General features: G+C 39.0%; 1 protein-coding gene across 1 annotated transcript; it reads right to left on the bottom strand.

The window, feature by feature from the left end:
• Window positions 1–84: 84 nt before the first annotated feature.
• LOC135080269 (optineurin-like) lies at window positions 85–20962 on the bottom strand. Its single transcript, XM_063974955.1, has 13 exons — window positions 20862–20962; window positions 19765–19976; window positions 13569–13811; window positions 12473–12670; window positions 8550–8660; window positions 7307–7408; window positions 6516–6644; window positions 5497–5598; window positions 4895–5052; window positions 2828–2977; window positions 2228–2318; window positions 1476–1621; window positions 85–223 (listed from the first exon to the last, which is right to left on the bottom strand). Exons 2-13 carry the CDS (start codon window positions 19960–19962, stop codon window positions 85–87), a joined length of 1767 nt encoding a protein of 588 aa, XP_063831025.1. The 5' UTR covers window positions 19963–19976; window positions 20862–20962.
• Between the last annotated feature and the right edge of the window lie 345 nt (window positions 20963–21307).

The following is a 21307-nucleotide window of genomic DNA, read 5'->3' as shown; positions in this document are numbered from 1 at the left end:
GCGGAGGTCGACCATGATGTTCTCTTTCTCGCACGCCATCTGTCTTGCTCACGCTCCGCCTACATTGTTGCAATATCGCCCCTATCACAAGCACATAAGGTCTACACTGACCTGCAGCACCAGCTCCTGTATCCTGCGCTGCGCCGTGCGGAGGTCGACCATGATGTTCTCTTTCTCGCACGCCATCTTCTCTCTCGCTTCACGCTCCGCGTCGAAGTCACTCCTGTCATTACAGTCATTTGTTTATAATAATAATAAATGATTCTTTATTCAAGTAACCAGGACTCAGTTTGTTAGTAACAATTGCACTTAAAAACTATGTTAGTTAAAACAAGATGTAAAATAAGAAATTAAATAAATTGAATTTAGATTAAGATTTAGAATTGAAATAAGTATCATAATAAATTATACTCATTTCAATTCCAAACCCACAATTAAGTGTGAGGTTATGCATACATGATATTATGATTTATGATATTATAAAAATAATTATGTTACTTAATTACAAAATTGTAATTATTCAGAAATATGACAAATCAAGAAAGCAAGGTGTGTGTGCAATCATATAAATGTTAGGAGGAAAAATTTGTAACTTTGTGGGAACTAGTCTCTGGAGCTATTAAACCGATTTTGTATTTCTCTTTTCTGTAAAAGTAAAAAGGTTCGTTATCCAGGAAAAATTAACTGATGAGTGACATAGGCTACAAAATCCACGTGGGCGAAAGTAACCTACTAATCAACCGACACATTTTGAGGAAGGGAGTAAGATTGATACATAAATACGTTGAACGACACCGATCTCACTGATGAGCCTCTATTTTATTTTATCTAATTTCTCACAATTTTAAAACATCTTAAAATCTATATAGTGCTTTATAATAAGGGGGCTTAGTGAGTTTACATCAAACGTCGTCACTAGCGAGCGCGTAAAAAAATGACATTCAATGTATGACGGATTGTACAGCGCCCCTAGCGGAAACTTTCAAGAACTATCGTCGTTCGTTTCAGCCAAATGACGTCCACTGCTGGACAAAGGCCTCCCCCAAGGTTTTCCACAATGAACGGTCCTGCGCTGCCCGCATCCAGGCTCTTCCCGCGACCTTTACCAGATCGTCGGTCCACCTAGTAGGAGGCCTGCCCACGCTACGTCTTCCAGCCCGTGGTCGCCACTCATAAGAAGGCTCAAGGTCACCCAAAGGGCGATGGAGCGGGCTATGCTCGGAGTTTCCCTGCGTGATCGAATCAGAAATGAGGAGATCCGCAGGAGAACCAAAGTAACCGACATAGCTCGCAGAATCGCTAAAATCAAGTGGCAGTGGGCGGGGCACATAGCTCGTAGAGACGATGGCCGTTGGGGCAGGAAAGTTCAAGAACTAAAATTTTCATAATATATTTTTAACGTGCTCACTAGTGAAGACGATTGATGTAAACTCACACTAAGCCCTCAGAAAAAAGTTTTCTTGTTGAATACTCACCTATACAAGTCCAGCTGAGCTTTCAACACATCTGTGTCGTCCGTCACATTGCGAAGCCTCCTGACCTCTGTCTGGAGGTTCGCTATCTCCTCGGCACGCGCAAGTAACGCATTGGTTAACGCCTCCACGTTGGGGGTAGCGGGTTTCTGATGAAAAATATAAAAACATGATTGTAAAGTCAAATATTAGTACAATAGGGGAAAAAAGGAGAGTTGGGAGTGGGGGGTTTCTGTAAAAAAATATATTTTATGTTTGTAAAGCTTCAGATACATTAGGGGAAAGATTTAGAGCAATTGCACCAAGTTCAGAAAATAATTGTACTCGGGAAGTGTGGAAAATGTTAAAATGTGAGTTACCTGAGAATTTTACGTCAATTTGGTGCGTTTTGGCACATTATTGAGTTTAATTAAATTTGTATTAAAGTAATAATTTGACGCAAGGAGATTTTCTAGAGCAGTCTTTCCCAAAGTGGGCGATAACGCCCCCTTGTGGGCGCTGCAGGCTTAAAGGGGGGCGGTAAGAGACCTCGGAAAAAATCGGGGCATTGTGTAGAGGCTTGGGAGGCGATTTATAGTATCATCTACTAAGAGGACTCTTAGACACCGACTGAGCACTCGACTCTTGACTACAAAAATGGGGGCGCTAAAAAAGAATTTATTCTCAAAGTGGGCAGTAGACAAAATAAGTTTGGGAAACGCTATTCTACAGTAACCGAGTTGATGCAAGAAATTTTGTAGAAAAGTGGCACTTACTTGTTCCTGTTGAGTCAACGACTTCTTCAGAAGTTCATTGTAGTCTTTGAATATTCCTTCAAATATCGACAATGTGCTCCTGACTTGTACACTGGAAACAATACACAAAACTTAAAGCCCATGACTATGAAATACCATTTAAAACTAGATTCAAACTTATGTACAGATTCAAGTTTATGATTGAGTAAATTTCAATACTTTAAACATATAATTATAATGCCTAGAAACCGAGTAACCGCAAGAAAAGTGAGGCACTTTACTAGAGCACTAGTTTAGTTTTTCAAACTACTGAAAACAAACACTAGTGAAAACGTATGTAATGTAATCATTGGATATAGATGACCCACGCTGAACTGTCCCACCAAACTCAATGACAGGGGGGCGCTACCATCGTTCAACTATATGGTTTCCAACATGGCAAAAATCGGAATCAGCGATCCGGTATTGACGGTGGCGCCCCACTGTCAATGTCATGGATAGGACAGTTCAGTATTTTGGAACTGTACATATGATTTTTTGCCCCACTTTAGACAAATCACGGAGACTATTCATCCAGGTGTCATTAATCTAAGACTGACTTATTAAAATCTGTAGACATACACGTAACCCAACGAATTGTTATGTAGTTTGTCCAGCTGTTGCTTCACTTCGCTCAGGCTCGCTTTGAACTGGTCGACGGTAGTCTTCTCCAGCTTGAAGTCTTGAAGGCTCGCCACTAGTCCTAGTGTCCCTACGATGCTGTCCGTTAACCTGTGAAACATAAGACATTTTAGTGAACCAAAATTTGTATAACGAATTTTCTTATTTAGCTGCTCAGGGGCAATATGGTAGTTGGTGTTAGCCAATAATTTCAAAGCACTGCTGACCATTTAACAGTAACTGTTGACCAGCTAGCAATATTTGCTGACAAGTTAGCGATACCTGATGACAAGTGAGCAGTAAATTGCCGACGAGAGAGCAATACTTGCTGAAATACTCGTCAGTATAGTATTTTTTACTAAAAATACCTGCCGATGAGTGAGTAGTACGTACGTACGTACGTACGTGTTCGTATGATCAATACTCGTCTTCGAATGAGTGGTACCAGCTGACCAGTTCCTGATCGGTTACCAATATCTGCCGACGAGTGAGTAATACAGGCCAATGAGTGAGCTATACCGGCTGACAAGTGAACAATAACTGCTGACTAGTGAGCAATACCTGCTGACGAGTGAGCAATACCTGCTGACGAGTGAGCAATACCTGCTGACTAGTGAGCAATACCTGCTGACGAGTGAGCAATACCTGCTGACGAGTGAGCAATACCTGCTGACTAGTGAGCAATACCTGCTGACGAGTGAGCAATACCTGCTGACGAGTGAGCAATACCTGCTGACTAGTGAGCAATACCTGCTGACGAGTGAGCAATACCTGCTGACGAGTGAGCAATACCTGCTGACTAGTGAGCAATACCTGCTGACGAGTGAGCAATACCTGCTGACGAGTGAGCAATACCTGCTGACGAGTGAGCACCACGTACCCGTGTGTTAGCGCGTTCATGAACTCCCCTAAATGCTTCAGCATGCGGTCATGTCGCTGCTGACAAGTGAGCAATACCTCCTGACGAGTGAGCACTACTTACCCGTGTGTGAGCGTGTTCATAAGATCCACTAGAAGCTTAAGCGTGCGGTCATGTAGCTTCTGACGAGTGAGCAATACCTGCTGACAAGTGAGCAATACCTGCTGACAAGTGAGCAATACCTGCTGACAAGTGAGCAATACCTCCTGACGAGTGAGCACTACTTACCCGTGTGTGGGCGTGTTCATAAGATCCACCAGAAGCTTGAGCGTGCGGTCATGTAGCTTCTGACGAGTGAGCAATACCTGCTGACAAGTGAGCAATACCTCCTGACGAGTGAGCACTACTTACCCGTGTGTAAGCGCGTTCATAAGATCCACCAGAAGCTTGAGCGTGCGGTCATGTAGCTTCTGACAAGTGATCAATTCCTGCTGACAAGTGAGCAATACCTCCTGACGAGTGAGCACTACTTACCCGTGTGTAAGCGCGTTCATGAGATCCGCCAAATGCTTGAGCGTGCGGTCATGTAGCTTCTGACAAGTGATCAATACCTGCTGACAAGTGAGCAATACCTCCTGACGAGTGAGCACTACTTTCCCGTGTGTGAGCGTGTTCATAAGATCCACCAGAAGCTTGAGCGTGCGGTCATGTAGCTTCTGACAAGTGATCAATACCTGCTGACAAGTGAGCAATACCTCCTGACGAGTGAGCACTACTTACCCGTGTGCGAGAGCGTTCATAAGATCCACCAGAAGCTTGAGCGTGCGGTCATGTAGCTTCTGACAAGTGATCAATACCTGCTGACAAGTGAGCAATACCTCCTGACGAGTGAGCACTACTTACCCGTGTGTAAGCGTGTTCATAAGATCCACCAGAAGCTTGAGCGTGCGGTCATGCAGCTGCTGACATGTGAGCAATACCTGCTGATGAATGAGCAACCCTGCCTTCAAGTGAGCACTACGTACCCGTGTGTGAGCGCGTTCATGAGCCCCGCCAGATGCTTGCGCGTGCGTTCATTTAGCTGCTGACAAGTGAGCAATAACTGCTGACACGTGAGCTATACCTGCTGACGAGTGAGCAATACCTCCTGACGAGTGAGCAATACTTACCCGTGTGTAAGCGCGTTCATGATATCCGCCAAATGCTTGAGCGTGCGATCATAGAGCCTGACGTTGGCCATAAGCCCGTTGCACTCGCGGGACGGAGACTCGGAATCTCTGGACGCGTCCCGCTCGGCACTTAGGGACAGGCGGACCGGTTGGAACACCTGAAAACAATGATTTATTAAAGTTAAGATGGACATTTACAGTCAGTTAAAATGATCAACTGAACTGACATAAACACAGTGTACAATGAATTTAAACTTAGGCTATTTACTCCCACTTAAAGCGAGTGACGTGTACGTGTTATAGTTAGGCGTGTGATTCCGACTACCCCCACTTTTTTCTCGTTAATGTCGTAGGAACACCAGGCTTTCTCAACTCGTCTGGCCAGCGTGGGGCGTGTAAGCCAAATCCTCTATTTGCAGAAGCAATCGCAATTTGAAAATGCGACTTAAGCAATGAGGAAGCTGCCGAGCTATTTATTTATTTATTTTATTACATTTATAAGTTATAAACTTACATTTTTTCATTTAATACCTATCTTAAACTATTGAGTATTTTGGTGGGTATAAATTCTTTTTATTAATGCAAAAAAACCGTCAGCTTACAGTGATTTGTGCGTCCTTGAGTTTGGTCTGCAGCTCCTGTAGCTGTTCCTTGTACAGCCGCGCAGCTTCCGACTGCTCGGACTTGTGCTTTGAGAACTCCAGCTGAAATGAATAGTTTCAGTAAGTTTCACCTGATGTTCGAAGATGCGGCATTTCGATTCGTAAAATAGGTATAGTTCCAAAATACTGAACTGTCCTATCCATGACATTGACAGCGGGGCGCCACCGTCAATACCGGATCGCTGGTTCCAATTTTAGCCATGTTGGAAACCATATAGTTGAACGATGGTAGCGCCCCCCTGTCATTGAGTTTGGTAGGACATTTCAGCGTGGGTCATCTATAAGTTACACGGATATGTTGTAAGCGAGTTCACGCGATGTTCTAATAGTTTTTTTTGAAGGAATTTCGGCAAGGTTCGGCCGAAAAAGGTGACTAAGTATCTTTCGCCACCTTCTCAGTACCAGCTGATAATTTGTCTTGAAGTGGTGATAGGGTATGCTATATTTAGAAAGTATGGGTATAAGTTCTCTAAATAGGGCCTATACACGTACTAATAAATAATCAGAGGTGGAATTGTGAAAAGCAATCGTTATCATTTGACAGTTCATAACGTACGATTATTCTGTCAAACGCTTTGTTTAACTGACTTTATCGTACGTTATGAACTGTCAAATGATTACGATTGCTTTACACAATTCCACCTCAGAATTTGAAAATCTTCGAACAAAAGCTTCACAAAGCTTCAGCGCTCACAAGCTGGCGCCACTGTCTTAGCCACAAGTAAGTGATCAGACTTGACTCGGCAGTAGCACCAACTGATGAGCGCTAAAGAAACCCCTCAAGGGCCTCGATACGATAATATTTTTTCCCAGGATCAAACTTAGCTTTCATAGGTTAGGTTTGTATTGGCGGTTAAGCTGTAGATTCTAGAGACACAGAAGTTGCAGCGGTGGAAACTAGAGATGGGAATAGCCCCCTATGAATGAATGAATGAATGAATGAATGAATGAACACTCACCCTAACATTCTCCAGGTCCCATACCCTGAGCTGGGACTCCTTGAGCTCAGTTTGAAGCCGCGATACCTTCGCTTCCAACTGCTGGATGTGGGAATCACGCTTGGTCAGCTCATCCGATGATATGCTGGACTGCAAAATGGAGACAAACACTTAGAAAATAAGGTGCATTATCGCTAAAGCAGAAATAAAAAAGAGAGTCGAAAACAAAATATAAGTATTTAGTGTGAGGAGTGAGAATTGTTACAAAAATTAGCATAGTGAATAAATAAGTTGGTTCCTGCGGTACCGCACGGTAAGCTAACAGCTTTCAGCTCTTAATACAAGCTACTAAGATTCAAAATATCTAGTATAAACCATAAAGTTAATGTAGCTAGCGTAATAGAGCAACAAATAACTGAGCGAGCGAGATGTCACTAGCAGCAACACTTGTGTGATAAAAAGAGATGTGCCGTCGCCGTCACGTCAAACAGAACCGTTTTTTGCAACTATTAGACAGTTCAGAGGCACTTATTGGCACGCTGAAAATTTGAACTCTTTAGATATTTTCAGCTTTTATGTGAGTGAAATCGTGGATGTTTATGAGAAATAGTGCTTCAGAAACGTAGGGACTGGTTCAGTGACTGATTTATTGTACAAAACAGTGAAATAATCCTGACACTGACACACAAATGATATCCAGTGTCATCCAAAATCGGTTTCGTTTGACAGCTCGTGGTTCTTGCTTTATTACGAAGGAATACTAACTTCATGGTATTAACAGTCACACTGTTCTACAAAGTTTAAAAACTTACAACACTGTTAGCGGACTGCAGTTTCCCGTGCAAGTCCTGCACGGTGGACTTCAGGCTGATTATCTGGCTGCCATAATCACTATCTTTACTGGACAGTTTGAGCTGAAACCCAAAAATATATTTCGCTTTAGCTTAATTGAAGCAAATCTAAATAAACATAACTCAAAGGTGACTGACTGACTGTCTGAAATAGTGATCTATCAACGCACAGCCCAAAACACTGGACGGATCTGGCTGAAATTTGGCATGCAGGTAGATGTTATGACGCAGGCATCCGCTAAAAAAGGAATTTACGAAACTCCACCCCTAAGGGGGTAAAACGAGATACACGCGTACGAAGTCGCGGGCGGCCGCTAGTTCAATATAGTATTAAAGCCTTTTATAGATCGTTTCATAAACGAAGATGCGCCCCACCATTCTTCCGCTAATGTTTGAGATTTGAGTGTTATCAGTACACGCTAAATCATCCATGAGTGCACACGCACACTACAATAATGACGCTCGGATTGCTCGGTACCTCAGTCTAGCAACTAACAACTTTTGTCATCGAATCGTTTGCGTATTCGACAATATTCGATACTCAACCTTCGAATTAAACGATTATTTGACAATTTTGATTCTCAAAATAACTTTTGTGCAACAATTTCTCATATTAAGTTCACTTTACGACACGTTCACAATGGTGCTGTTGTAGTTTTCGTACTAAATCTTTTGATGGCGATTCGAATACGCAAACGATTTGAACTCGAAAGTTTTTCGTGCTAGCCGTACTGATCAAACTCCCCGCACCCCGCGCTTCCCTCGAACAAAAATTGGTGGGGCGCGTCTTCGTGGATGAAACGATCTATATTAATATGGGAACATTAGGCTTTCTCTACCCGTCTGGCCAGAATGGTGAGTGTAGTATTAATCCAAATTCTCCCTTTTATCTATTGTAAATAAGAGAAATTATAAAGTGGAGACTAACGCCCATAACGCGCGTGGACGCACAGGGTGACACACGAACCAATCACAGAGCTCTATTCAACGCTGTGCGTTCACTTGGTAGGGTCCAAAAGATAAGGAGACATGTAAAGTGCCCCATAATAAGGGCTTTCCTTTTTTTATTATTTACTATATTTTGACGTTCATAAGTGCCACTTGTGGTCTAAACTGAATAAATATTTTTGATTTTGATTTTTATTTATTTCTTAATGCATCGTTTGTGAATATGGGCGTGTATGACCAGATTATAATAATTTACCTCTAAATTCTGTAATTTCTCTTTGAGCTCATCCCTCTCTTTGGAAGTTGCGTCGACTATATGTTCCAGAGATTCCTTCTGCCAGGTCAACTTCTCGTTTTCAACTAGCACCTGAAAACAGATAAAAATGATTTGTATTGTAAATATTTACTATTAACCACTATACAGGTTGCAGACCAAGGGTAAGCTTAAGTTTAGGTGAGCACGCAGTTTTCCATAGTTGTGTGCAAACTGCAAACTATGGGAAACTTTGTGCCATGCGAGCAAAGTTAAACGAACTTAGCTTAGCTCTAGCCTACAACCAGCTTTAAATTAACCCCTCGAGCTAAGTAAGAAAGAAAGAAAAAATGTTTATTCAGTATCATCTAACTAAACTAAATCTAACACTAAAATAACGTAAAATACCGTATGTTTTAGTTGGGAGGGGGTTTGTGGCGGTTCACCAAAATAACCCACAGACGAAAGGGGTTTGCAACTTTGCACTACAGACCCTTGAATCCGCAGTTTGACATTGTCTACTTAATATTGTACCATATACTCGGCACATAAAGTTGAAAATCTACTATGACTCTTCAACATTATGTGCTCCAACCGATCTTCTAATTATTTAATTAATATTGAACCATATATTCAGGACATAAAGTTGAAAATCTATCGACTATTTTCTCGGGGTGCCCTCTTAGACGCATAACATTTTTCATCATAATTTAGTTTGGTATAACAGTATTTGCATAAAGTTTTTTCGCATAAACTTTGATATGCATAGTTTTCTAAATGCATAATGGTTTCTTAGGCATAATAATAACTTTCTCTAATTTTCAATACCATAATTTAAATAATCATAAATGTAAAGAACATAATTTTTATATACATAAAGTTTGTTTTTAATAAAATACTATAAACATAATTTAATTATTTATAACATTTAAAGTCATAAATATTGTCTATAAGAGCAACCAACATTGAAGAGTAAATAATTATGTATTTGTGATGTTGCGAACGATCCTCCTTCCACCTTTATACTCTTTCGGCCTATAGATTTGCAAAAACTAAATTCTCTGTATCATTGTCATTTTTGTTCTTAATTTTTGACCTGTTTCTTAGAAAACTTAAGCTCGTGAAACTACATTCTGTTTGATCTTGAATCCCTCTTATCTATTATAACGCACATATTATACAGTCCACATTTCTTTTACAACATTAAGCTTGCCTGGTCTGAAATTATGTTGATCCCGACTGGCCGTGGTCTCTTCCACGTGGTACTAGTCTGCCCTATACTAGAGTGTAATTTAAAAGCCGGAGGCGCGGAGGGAGTGCGGTCCTCGCTCGCTGTAACATATATCCGGCAGCCGTGCGAGCTGGAGCGGCTGAGGCTGGTCGCCGAAGGCGACCAGCAAGCCGAAGCTGCGGAAGCGAGCATGGCATGCCGGGTATATGTTACGCCAGAGCGGAAGGACCGCACTTCCCGCAGCGCCGGAGATAAGGCAATCCTAATGCTTGCTTGCATGCTTGCTTGCTTGCATGCTTGCATGCATGCTTCCTTGCTGCTTGCTTGCATGCTTGCTTGCTGCTTCCTTGCATGCTTGCGTGCTTGCTGCTTGCTGCTTGCTGCTTGCTTGCATGCTTGCTTGCTGCTTGGTTGCTGCTTGCTTGCTGCTTGCTTGCAGGCTTGCTTGTTTGCATCCTTGCTTGCATGCATGCTTACATGCTTCCTTGCAGCTTGCTTGCATGCTTGCTGTTTGATTGCATGCTTGCTGCTTGCTTGCATGCTTGTTTGCATGCTTGCTTGTCTATTTATATTTGTTAACTTATAACATTTTTATATTTCATATTTGTTAAAATTATGGTATTTTGTATATTATGAATGATAATATTTATGGCATTGGTTTAGATGCCAATAAATGTTATGCCTAGAAATCGTTATTAAAAAAACGAGTATACAGAAAAAATATATACTAAAATATTATTATAATAAAAGTGGTTATGGCAAAAAAAATATGCCTTATGAATTATTCTGTATGAACGTTATGCGAAATGATGAGTATGCCAAAAAACTTTATGCACTCTTAAATTATGACAATATTTTTTATGCAACCGAATATGGACCCATTTTCTCGTCGTCGTCGTTTCAGCCAAATGACGTCCATTGCTGGACAAAGGCCTCCCCCAAGGATTTCCATAACAACCGGTCCTGCGCTGCCCGCATCCAGATTCTTCCCGCGTTTTATCTATTGGCGATTTAATTTTGCGGAAACTTCACGTATATCATACTTGCCTCCGTTGCTTTTCAATCAGCTACAGCTGCACTGTGAGCTTTTACGTGTGATAAGCCGAAGCACAGAGGTAGAGCATCACTAGGGCTATCCGAATCACCCCCATGTATGTTCCGCGATTTTTGATAATTTTCGAGTTATGATTGTTTAAAATTTCTGTGCTTAGGCACTTTTTTGGACACTGTCGCGCGAATGGATAAGGTACATGCCTGTTTTTTTAATATTGTTAGATGAATACTAGGCCTATCTGATTCAGAAGTACATATTTCCATCCATAACACAAATGTAAATCAAAAAAGTTAAAATCCTATAATGTTGTAAAAAAATCGTCATTCCGGTAGCCCTAGTGATGCTTTTTCTCTACTTTTTTAGTGTCCGACCGAATGTTCGGTTTCGGTTTCGTTTTCGGTTGAGTTTCGGTAAAAACACGAGTTTCGGTTTAGTTTCGTTTTCGGCGGCAAACTTGCCGAAACTACGACCGAAACCGAATATGCATTCGGGAGTTTCCGCGCTGTTATCGGTCATGTTCGGGGCGTTGAATGGGTGAATGAATCCGATCAGAGCCAATTTTATTTATTTAAACTTTAATGCCAAAATAAATTTGTACTTAAGGCGAACTTAATGCACTAACTAAAGCATTCTCGACCAGTTTACCTTTGGGTTGAGCAGAAAAGAAATTAGTTTGGCGGTACTTCTAGTGCAAAGAGAGAAAAAAAAACAAATATGCTACATAAATACATAAATAATATGTAAAATATACAATAATAAATAAATACATACATAGATAGATGATTGAGTTAAACTGAAATTACAATTCATGAAGGTGAAATCATTTGAAGGAAGTGGTTATGGACAGATTTTTTAAAAGAAAACTTATTAGACGCTTGCCTGGTCCCTTCAGGCAGAGAGTTCCAGAGCCTTATGGCCTGGAGACGGAAGGAGTCGGAGAGAAAACCAGTTCGGTGAAGAGGAGTGGAAAGAACGGACTTGTTGGAGGAGCGGAGCTGACGTGAGTGCGTAGAGCTGAGAAGGTTAAACTGAGACTTAAGATAATATGAAGGAGAGTTGGGATCATTTAGAATTGAAAAAAGGGTAGAGAGAATTCTGACTTTGCGTCGAAGCGGGAGAGGCAGCCATTGAAGCTGAGAACGGTAAGCGGAGATATGGTCATATTTACGCAGACAAAAAAAATACAGCTGGTATTGTTGACAAGGCGATCCAACCATCTGATTTATCTAAAGCTAAGTGAACAGTGCAATAAATTTATATTCACTAGGAAGTTCCGAGCCTAGAAGGTAAACTATTACTGGTTTGAAACTACACTTGTCTTACCATGAAAATCTATGTGATTTAAAGAGAAAACAATAAAGACTGACTGATTATAATAACGTTTTCTTTATTTTTCCCTCAAAATATGAGCCTTGTAAGGAAGTTTCGGTTTCGGTTTCGGTTTCGGCCGAAATAGACACCGTTGCCGAAATTCGTTTTCGGTTTCGGTTTCGGTCGTAAAACTAGTTTCGGTCGGACACTATACTTTTTGGGACATCCTGTATAGATTGGGCTATTGTCGCCTCTTCTAAATGATATTGAACCATATACTCAGGACTTAAAGTTGAAAGTCTACTGTTAACATCATGTGCTGTTCCGAACCTGTCGCCGCTGTTTTTCAACCAGCTCCAGCTGCGCCGTCAGCTTGTATATCGTATCGTCGTCCGGAGACGACACGAACTCCAGTCCGGACGACGGGCCGGACGACGGGCCGGACGCGACGACGGAGTCGGACGTCTGCACCTCCACCTCCACCTTGCGGAGAAGGTCCGCTTTGAGCTTCTTGTTCTCTAAGCGGAGCTGGAAGATACATTATTTATTGTAGTGTAACGTCCAAAAAAAAATCATCGGTAATCTATGGCCACTAACGCCCGTATTTACAAACATTACTATGAGGTCTCACTCTCACAGTGCGCGCGGACGCACAGGGTGACACACGAACCAATCACAGAGCTATTCAATGCTGTGCGTTCGATTTGCTGCTTCACATAAGGAAGCATCGTTTGTGAATACGGGCGTAAGACTGTGCACATTATCGGGACCGCATGATAAGGCTGCTTTGATATTCCTACGCACGCCGTGGAATTCTAAAGATGAGTATAGACTTGGGCATGTTATCGAGCATTTCTATGTAATGTAACGTTCTTATTAATGGTACAATACAGGTAAAATAAACGATGTTTGGTTCGTGAAATGGTAAACACTATAACATTTTATAGAGCGGCTCGTTGTTCTGTTACAAGTACCTAAATGCTCTAGTAACTAGACTAAAGTTTAGTCTATACTCACCTTAAAACCATTAACATTGCAATTTCAACCATAGCGTTAAAACTATAAATTGCATTATTATTCGTCACAATCCCTTACCGAGCCGTCCCGATAATGTGCGCGTCTCTAATGGGCCCCTGTCAATATCTTTTGTTGTCATACGAATGAGAAAACAGACAAAAGAAATTGTACAAGACCGAAACGGCACAATTTAGGTAGTCTTATCTTTAGGAAGATAACCCAGTGAAATGACAGCTGTTTACGAGAATGTAGGGTACATTATACTTAACCCATCAAACCTCAAGCAGTCGCATAGGACCGCGTAACAATTGATTTCATTGTATCGCGGGGCTTAAAAGGTTAAATTTTTTTTTCACTAGCATACACAAAAATATTGTTGAAATGTAAAAAAATATTACAAGTCATATACCCTCTCAACCAATTCCTTGGTCTCTTCAAACTTCTCCTTATGCAGTTCTTGTGTCCTCAACATGTCTTCCTGACACGAAGCTATAAGCAGGAACTGTTCCTTCATCGAATCGTTGTTTTGCTTCAAAGTCTCCTTCAAGATCACGTTTTCGTCGAGCAGTTCGCCGAAACGTTTCTGAAGTTCTTCCGTGCTTGAGTCGTCGGTCACGATTGTGCTTGCTGCCATCATACTGGCTGGTGAAGGCTGGAGAGAGAAAAAAAGATTTTAAATTTGGAATTGGAAAAAAATGCTCTTTTGTTTTTTGGCGGGAATTTGACAGAAAGATTTGCCGAAATTGGGAGGTAAAATAGAAATTAATGTTTAATTGCAAAATAGCACAGTTTTAAAACTAAGTTTAGCTTGACCTTTTTAACGTCATGACATTATTTCGAAATTAAATTAAATAATGAGTTATTTATCAGTTTTTTGGAGCACCGTCGCTATGATTTTTTTTACATGACTTAGATTGTGTTCATAGCACATAAAAATTAGTACCCTATCATTTTAAGACAGTATTGACACTGGTGGCACCTTTAAGTGGGGTCCAAGATCATCCTTCAACCTTCATTATACTTAGTCAACCCCTGCCTGAATAAATTGCATTTCAGATTATATTCTTTAGAAAAACATTTATTCAACCGTTGAAATCTTTTTACCGCACACAAAAGGAAAAACAAAGGTACAAAAAATACAATGGACTGAATGCAAAACGATGTCGAGTAGATGATGTGCATAATTTTGCCTTTTTCCATTCGAATGTTACACGTCAAAAATTTAAATATCATTATCTCGAAGCGATTTTTTCGTAAACAAAAGAATTAGGTACTTATATTAAGTTTAAAATATGATTCTAAAAAAATTGTTCACATACTTTTTTAAGATAAAAATACCTACAGATAAGATAAAAGTTGGCGTCTGAATACATTAAGGTAAATACAGTAAACTATACAATGGTTGTAATGAGGTAATTTTTATGCAATTAGGATTTTTAAGCACTTAGGCGGTCGAATTAAGAGAAATTTTGCAACAGAAAATTTAGTCATGCAATACTACTTACTAAAATGATGTATGTGCTGTTAATATTAAACTTCGGTACTTTCCTAGAAATATTCACGTGTTACAGACGTCAGCAGAGTGCTCTTCTTAGCGGAAACTCACACAGTGCAGTTAAGAAATGCGATTCATTCCACAAGGTCCGCAATACGATGCCCCGGTGAATTCCCTACGAGGCGCCTTTACACCGTACGGTGATTCACAGAGACAGTTAACCGGAAGTAGGTTTCGAATTGACTTGCAAAAAAGGCAATAATAGATAGACGTGTAACCGTAGTCTACTAACCATAAATAGATATAAGTACTTACTAAACTTAAATGTAATTTTAAATTAGCAATGTAAGAACTTTGGATCTATCTGTAATTTACTTGCATTTAAATTTTAAAGTAAATAAATAAATAAATTATTACTGTAGTACTGATAGGTTTTTTCTGTAGCTAAAAACACTGTTTTGTTCATCTTATTATTTCACTGATAAACATTAAAAAAAATTAAATCACGCACGCTATAAAATAAACGGAACAATCAAAGGGGAAAGTTTTGCGTTACTAGCAGTACAAGTAATTTTGTAAATAAATAAAAAGATAATAAACATTGATTGTGTCACAAAACTTACTGGTTACTAAATTAACGACATCACTAGTCCAAAGTAAACACCGATATGCCGAATCACTGTTACCGCCAATAATATTATACATAAATGCGTTTATCTATCCGCACATCACCTGCCCCGAGCATCTATGTAGATTATAGGAATACCCCTGAACAGGCCGAGTGATGTGACTCAATCCTAATCTATCAATATGTATCGATTGTACTACTTATCTAATATTACAGTGTCTGACGTTGATTTATTTTTATCTATTTAATACAGCCCAGTGCCTACTTATGAAACATGATTTTTTTTGTTTTAAAACGATACTAAAAGAGTAATGTATGACGGATTTTTTTTCAAGTAACCATTTCTCATAAACGAAGAGAACAGCTAAATTGAATCGGATTCATGATAAAAAATTTAATAGGTATTAATAAGAAAATCTGATCGTATAAATCGACCTTTTAAAGCTAAACAGTAATTAAACCTGTATCGTATGCTATAATCAAATCGAGAAATACGATACAATGATTTAGCATCTGCGTTTTTAGAATCGCATTACGTTTAGAAACACCTTTTTTTCAAAGCTCGGCAAGTAGATTAGTTATTTGAATAATGTTTTATTTTTAAATCCCTGTTTAGTACTTTGAGGAAACCTAGCTAGGGATAAGATTTATGTATTTATAACTGTTGTTTATGATCTTCTTTTCAGTATTTTCAAATCTACCTCACTATCGCCAGAGCTTAAATTTAGCTATGCGTGAGAGGGATAGTTAGTTATGTCCGTAAATATGGTCTTCTAGAGTAGAATAGCCCCATACAAGCTATACTTATTAGTTTAAGCATAACATCAATGATATTACAGAACTATAGATATGTTACGTTCATAGAAATTACGATTTTAATCCGTGCCGAGCTATTCCAAATTGCACACATTGACAAATGTAACTGATAAGTGAAACAAAAGATACGAAATAGCACGCAAATGAAAGAGATAGCTATAGTTTTAACGATTCTGCACTAACTAATCTATGTCCGCAGCGCACGCATCCTTATCGCTCTAACGTCAAAACAAGATCGCTTTCTCTTTCTTAACTTGAACATGGCGCATGGCGCGATGGCGTCTTGATTGTTTGCATAAATAATTGAAAATATAAATACTAAATAATTTTGCATAATCACGTGTGGTAAGAGATCCCTTGTATTTTGTTTACTTTAGAGTCATAATTGGTACACTTTCGAAACACACACGATGGCATTTTTTATTTATTTTGGTAAGAACAGGAACTTACGGTGTGGTACGCACGCGATTGCGCACGACGCAGGCCACACGAAGACTAAACACAAGACGTCCCAATTGGGACGTATTTGAGTATTCACAGCGCGAGCGCTTATAACATATCTGCTTTTGTTTTTATATAATATCATTGCATAACATTGATAACTCGTATAAAAAAGTATATTCATAAGGCAATCATGCATGAAGCTACAAATCAAATCAAAATCCATTTTCATGCATTTTCGTTTCTAATAGATTGGACATGTGTAGGTACATGTGTACCTATACTCGCGTGTCAATCTCGCTCTAAATTCCTAACAATATTAACCATCGAGTGTCAACTGTAAAAGCAAAATAAATAAATCTATACTAATATTATAAATGCGAAAGTAACTCTGTCTGTCTGTCTTGCTTTCACGCCTAAACCACTGAACCGATTTTGATGAAATTTGGCATAGAGATAGTTTGAGTCCCGGGAAAGGACATAGGATAGTTTTTATCCCGGTTTGTGGAACAGGGACGCACGCGATAAAGTTTTTCTGTGACAGACAAAATTCCACGCGGGCGAAGCCGCGGGCGGAAAGCTAGTAAATAATAAAATTAATAACCATTTCTACTAAAGTATAGTCAAGTATTATAGGCATGTTTGACTACTTGCCCTAATAGTCAATTATGAACTTTCTGTGGGGATAATAATAATAATAAATAAATACACTATTGCAGACCAAAGAACGGAACAGAAAGAAAAGGAACACAACTAGGCGGAAGGTACCTACAACTAGGCGGTCTTATCGCTATGAAACTGTTACCAGTTTATGTTAGTGCATTTATGTTAGTCTGACCCATTTTAATTATTCCAAATACCTATTTTTTTTTATTTTTTTTTATGTGACAGGAGGCAAACGAGCAGACGGTATTTCTTTAGTAACTTTAGTAAGGAGGAGAATGGATCTCCAAAGTATGGAAAACATCATCAACATCTATCGAAATAACTTAAGTTGGTAGGTAAATAGGTAAGTATTAGAGATGAAACGGATAGTTGTTTGGCCGGATACCGGATACCGGATATCCGGCCAGCTGCTAGGCCGGATAGCCGGATATCCGGCGGCCGGATAGTTGGCCCATTGTCTCGTTGCATGTCGTGACGAGTTTAGCGCCGCACAGGTGCTTTGAACGCGATCAGTGGGTCTATTAGTAGACTAGACGTAGACAAGTCACACTTTTCGAAAATCGAATCAGTCCGAATAGCATGTCAGATATTTCCACTTGTCTAGGGGGCAGATCAATTCGGGCGATTTCGGTTGCCATCGTGAGTGTGTGATTGAATAGCGAAAATTAAATTAGTTTACTTGCTGCGTAATCTGACTGAACTGCATCATGACATCAGACCATCAGTGAAAAAAAGATCGCGTATTTTATTTGGAAATATTTCGATTTAACAGATATTTACTATTTACGTATTCGTCATTACAGTGAATAGCCCAGAAAAAGAAATTAGTTTAAAGGCCTTAATATGGCTTTTTCTAACTTTTTGGACTTTAAATAAAAGCCGTCATTATTATAAGCCATTTTATTGATGTTTACCTCAAAGATTAATTTATTTCATTTTATTAATAGGAAATTGTCGCAGTTTTTTAATATCCGGTATCCGGCCGGATAGTGAGTTACTATCCGGTATCCGGCCGGATAGTAAATTTAGGCCGGATATCCGGCCTACCGGATAGTTACCGGATATCCGTTTCATCTCTAGTAAGTATGTCATTAAAATATTTTAAATTTTTTGAAATGACTCACGGGACGGGACGGGAGTCACGGGTCACGGGGTATCGTTACGTAAAGTCCGCAACCACGTAACCACGTAATGTTACAGCAAGAGAATCGTACATCTTAAAAATTTTAAATCAATAAATATAAGGTATAAAGACCCCCTTTTATGGCCATTGGCCACTGTACCTGTTTGTTTTGGCCACTTAAGATGAAATTAGTTAGTAGTCATAAAATTATTGTAATTTAAAATTTACGTGGTTAAAAAGAAACCACGGGATTTAGGAAGAGCATGGCATAGTTCAACTGCTCTTGAAGATTATGAAGACAACACAAATCTGTTTATAGTCTGACGACTGATTGCAGAAAAAACCTGCACAAAACAAAATTATAAAGCCATAGTGGCCGAAACTGGTACTTCTACCCTACGTCTCCAGACTATCACACTGTTGCCACCTCTAAAAGATTAAACAGCATTATCTCTAAACTATTAACATATAATGGACAAGTCTCTCAACCACAAATGACAGACTAACAACTTGTAATAGCAATTAAGTTGGTTTTAAACTTGTCTCAATTGCTATGAATATCTAATAATAATGAAACCAGCAATTAAATTACTTTCGCAATGAATTCATTGGCCTGTTACAGAGTTTGTTAGTCTTGTTATTTCTTATTTTATTGATTAAATAATTATTCACATTTACTTACTTAGTTCATTTGCATACCATGTCAAAGTACCTATTCATTAGTTTGAAGTATAAGATAACAAAAAGTTACATAATCCAAATTAAACGTTTTTGTCACAAACTGAACATGACATTGAATGCAGAATGAAGCAATAAAATAAGTAACTGTACAAAATAAAATAGGGTGGGTGTACCAGTAACAAACCGAATAAGCGACATTTTAAAAGTAATTTTGATATTGTGACTCAATTATTACAACAATCATTGCAAAAAAAAAAGAATTAACTACTCCTTGTCTATCATAGAATCAAGTAGCTTATTCCAATTTTCTTAATAGCTGTAAGGTTTATTTTTATTTACAATCAATGTGGAAAGTCGCAATGTGCCAAAGGTTGACCAGATCGTACCAAGTCGTGTTTGTCGCTTTTATTTATGACTAACTAGCGGCCGCCCGCGACTTCGTACGCGTGGATCCCGTTTTACCCCCTTTTCCCGAATATTTTTTGCTATAAACCTCACGGAGCCCGAGACCTTTCCAACGAATGCAAAACCGTGGAAATCGGTTCGTGCGTTCTGGAGTTATAGCGTCAGGGAGGAAAACCCGACTTATTTTTATATAGTAGATGATTGGTAGAAGTACGGCAGTGCACCAAACGTAACAAAAGTGGCGGAAAATTCGATAGATTGTTAATATTTTGGTGTGAAATTAGAAATGGTGTACTACTGGTTCCTGGTGTGGGACTGGTGAACCCACCCTACTTCAAAATTAAACTCACACAATCACCCAGCTGGAAATGTGCCTTGTATGCCATGTTGGCTTCGTCAGAGAGATCTTTCAAGGCATCCTCCAAGTGCGACTTGTCCATCTGCACATCTCCGTTGACTGGCCCACACTTCACGTCCAGACTTGAGGCCGCAGACGTCCCGAGGATGATGAAGGAGTCATCATCGTTGTTATCCACATTGGTAGCCATGTTTGTACATCAACCTGCACACAATGAGATGGTTACAATATTAATATGATCATAAAATGTAATATTGTAGGTGGATGAAACGCAACATCGTTTTGTTGTCAGGAAACTAATTTATAAATATGTTACAGCTTTGTAGTTTGAGAAGATAATAAATTGTCTATTGAACCATTTGGTGTAATTATTATTTATAAGATTGCTACCATATAATGTTAGTTCATGTTAGTGACCTTGAAAGAAAACAATAAACCATTTGGTGTTCAATTTAATATAAAAAAAATCTGTGCGACTGAACATTTTAAAGCTTAACTAATTACAAGTACCTAATTTACAATAAAGAAAGCTTATCCATAAGCCAATTCACATAATATGTACCGAACCAACAAATAACTGGCAATAATCCAACGAAAGAGTCAGATTTAAGTCATCTGGCTGTTTTTTCGTTGGTTTCTAAGAATCTGCATTTTAAAATGGAATAATTATTGGCTCCTATTTGTGCATCTTGTGTGTATATATTTTCCTATATTGTATAATACTGAAAAAGCTATAACAAATAACATGACTATTCAGATAGAAAAATACCAATGCTTATTTATATTATAAGAGAATAGGTTGCTTTGATCTGGAAATCAAGAGGCAATTAGTATAACAATCAACCTGGTGTTAAATTACTAGTTTTTTCATAATAATTATAATGTCTAATGATATTTATAATGAAAACCTATTTTACCTACATTAAACTGTGTAATTTAAACCATATTGAAGTTTACATTAATAAATATTTTATTCAGCTGTATCAATACAGCTCAAATACCTAGCTATCATTTTATTTTACTAAACCATTGGGAAAACCTTGAGACTGGATAATTAGTAAGTATCATAGGTATAATCAAACCACTCACCAAAAAAAAGTGACAAAAGGAAAGACAATAAGAAGTACACTGTATGAATAAAAATATCACACTGTCTATTATTTAATAGCTTTGTCACAAACTAGCCCACAACAAACCTGTTTATTTATTGCACAAATATTTAACAATCCAAAGTTTCTGATAATGCGTTCTCTGTTCACTTCACTACATAGATAGGCGTATCTTTTTTCCGAACACTTACAAGCAAGTACATCATACATACCTACTTCATGTTGAATGCAAATGCTATCAGCGCAAAATGAAAAGGATGTCGATAAAAACAGCAGTCGAGATAATGCTAATGAAAACAACTGTGACGCACAGGCATGCCAAATTTGTCGGGCTTCCCCGAATACGCCGTAATTTATGACGATATCCCGGCATATTTTCTCCGCAATTTTACCTCTAAACACAGCAATGTAATACTTTCAGTACGT

The sequence above is a fragment of the Ostrinia nubilalis genome, chromosome 17, assembly GCF_963855985.1.
Source record: "Ostrinia nubilalis chromosome 17, ilOstNubi1.1, whole genome shotgun sequence".
Taxonomy (NCBI): Eukaryota; Metazoa; Arthropoda; class Insecta; order Lepidoptera; family Crambidae; genus Ostrinia; species Ostrinia nubilalis.
Note: the sequence above shows the minus strand (reverse complement) of the source record. Positions and strands in the feature narration are given on the sequence as shown.

Excerpts from the sequence above, each read along its gene's own strand:
- LOC135080269 (XM_063974955.1), bottom strand. The coding sequence starts at position 19,962 with ATGGCTACCAATGTGGATAACAACGATGATGACTCCTTCATCATCCTC. Across the intron at positions 12,671-13,568 it reads CCAAGGAATTGGTTGAGAGG|CTCCGCTTAGAGAACAAGAA; the intron begins GTATATGACTTG and ends TGTATCTTCCAG. Across the intron at positions 8,661-12,472 it reads TTGAAAAACAGCGGCGACAG|GTGCTAGTTGAAAACGAGAA; the intron begins GTTCGGAACAGC and ends ATCTGTTTTCAG.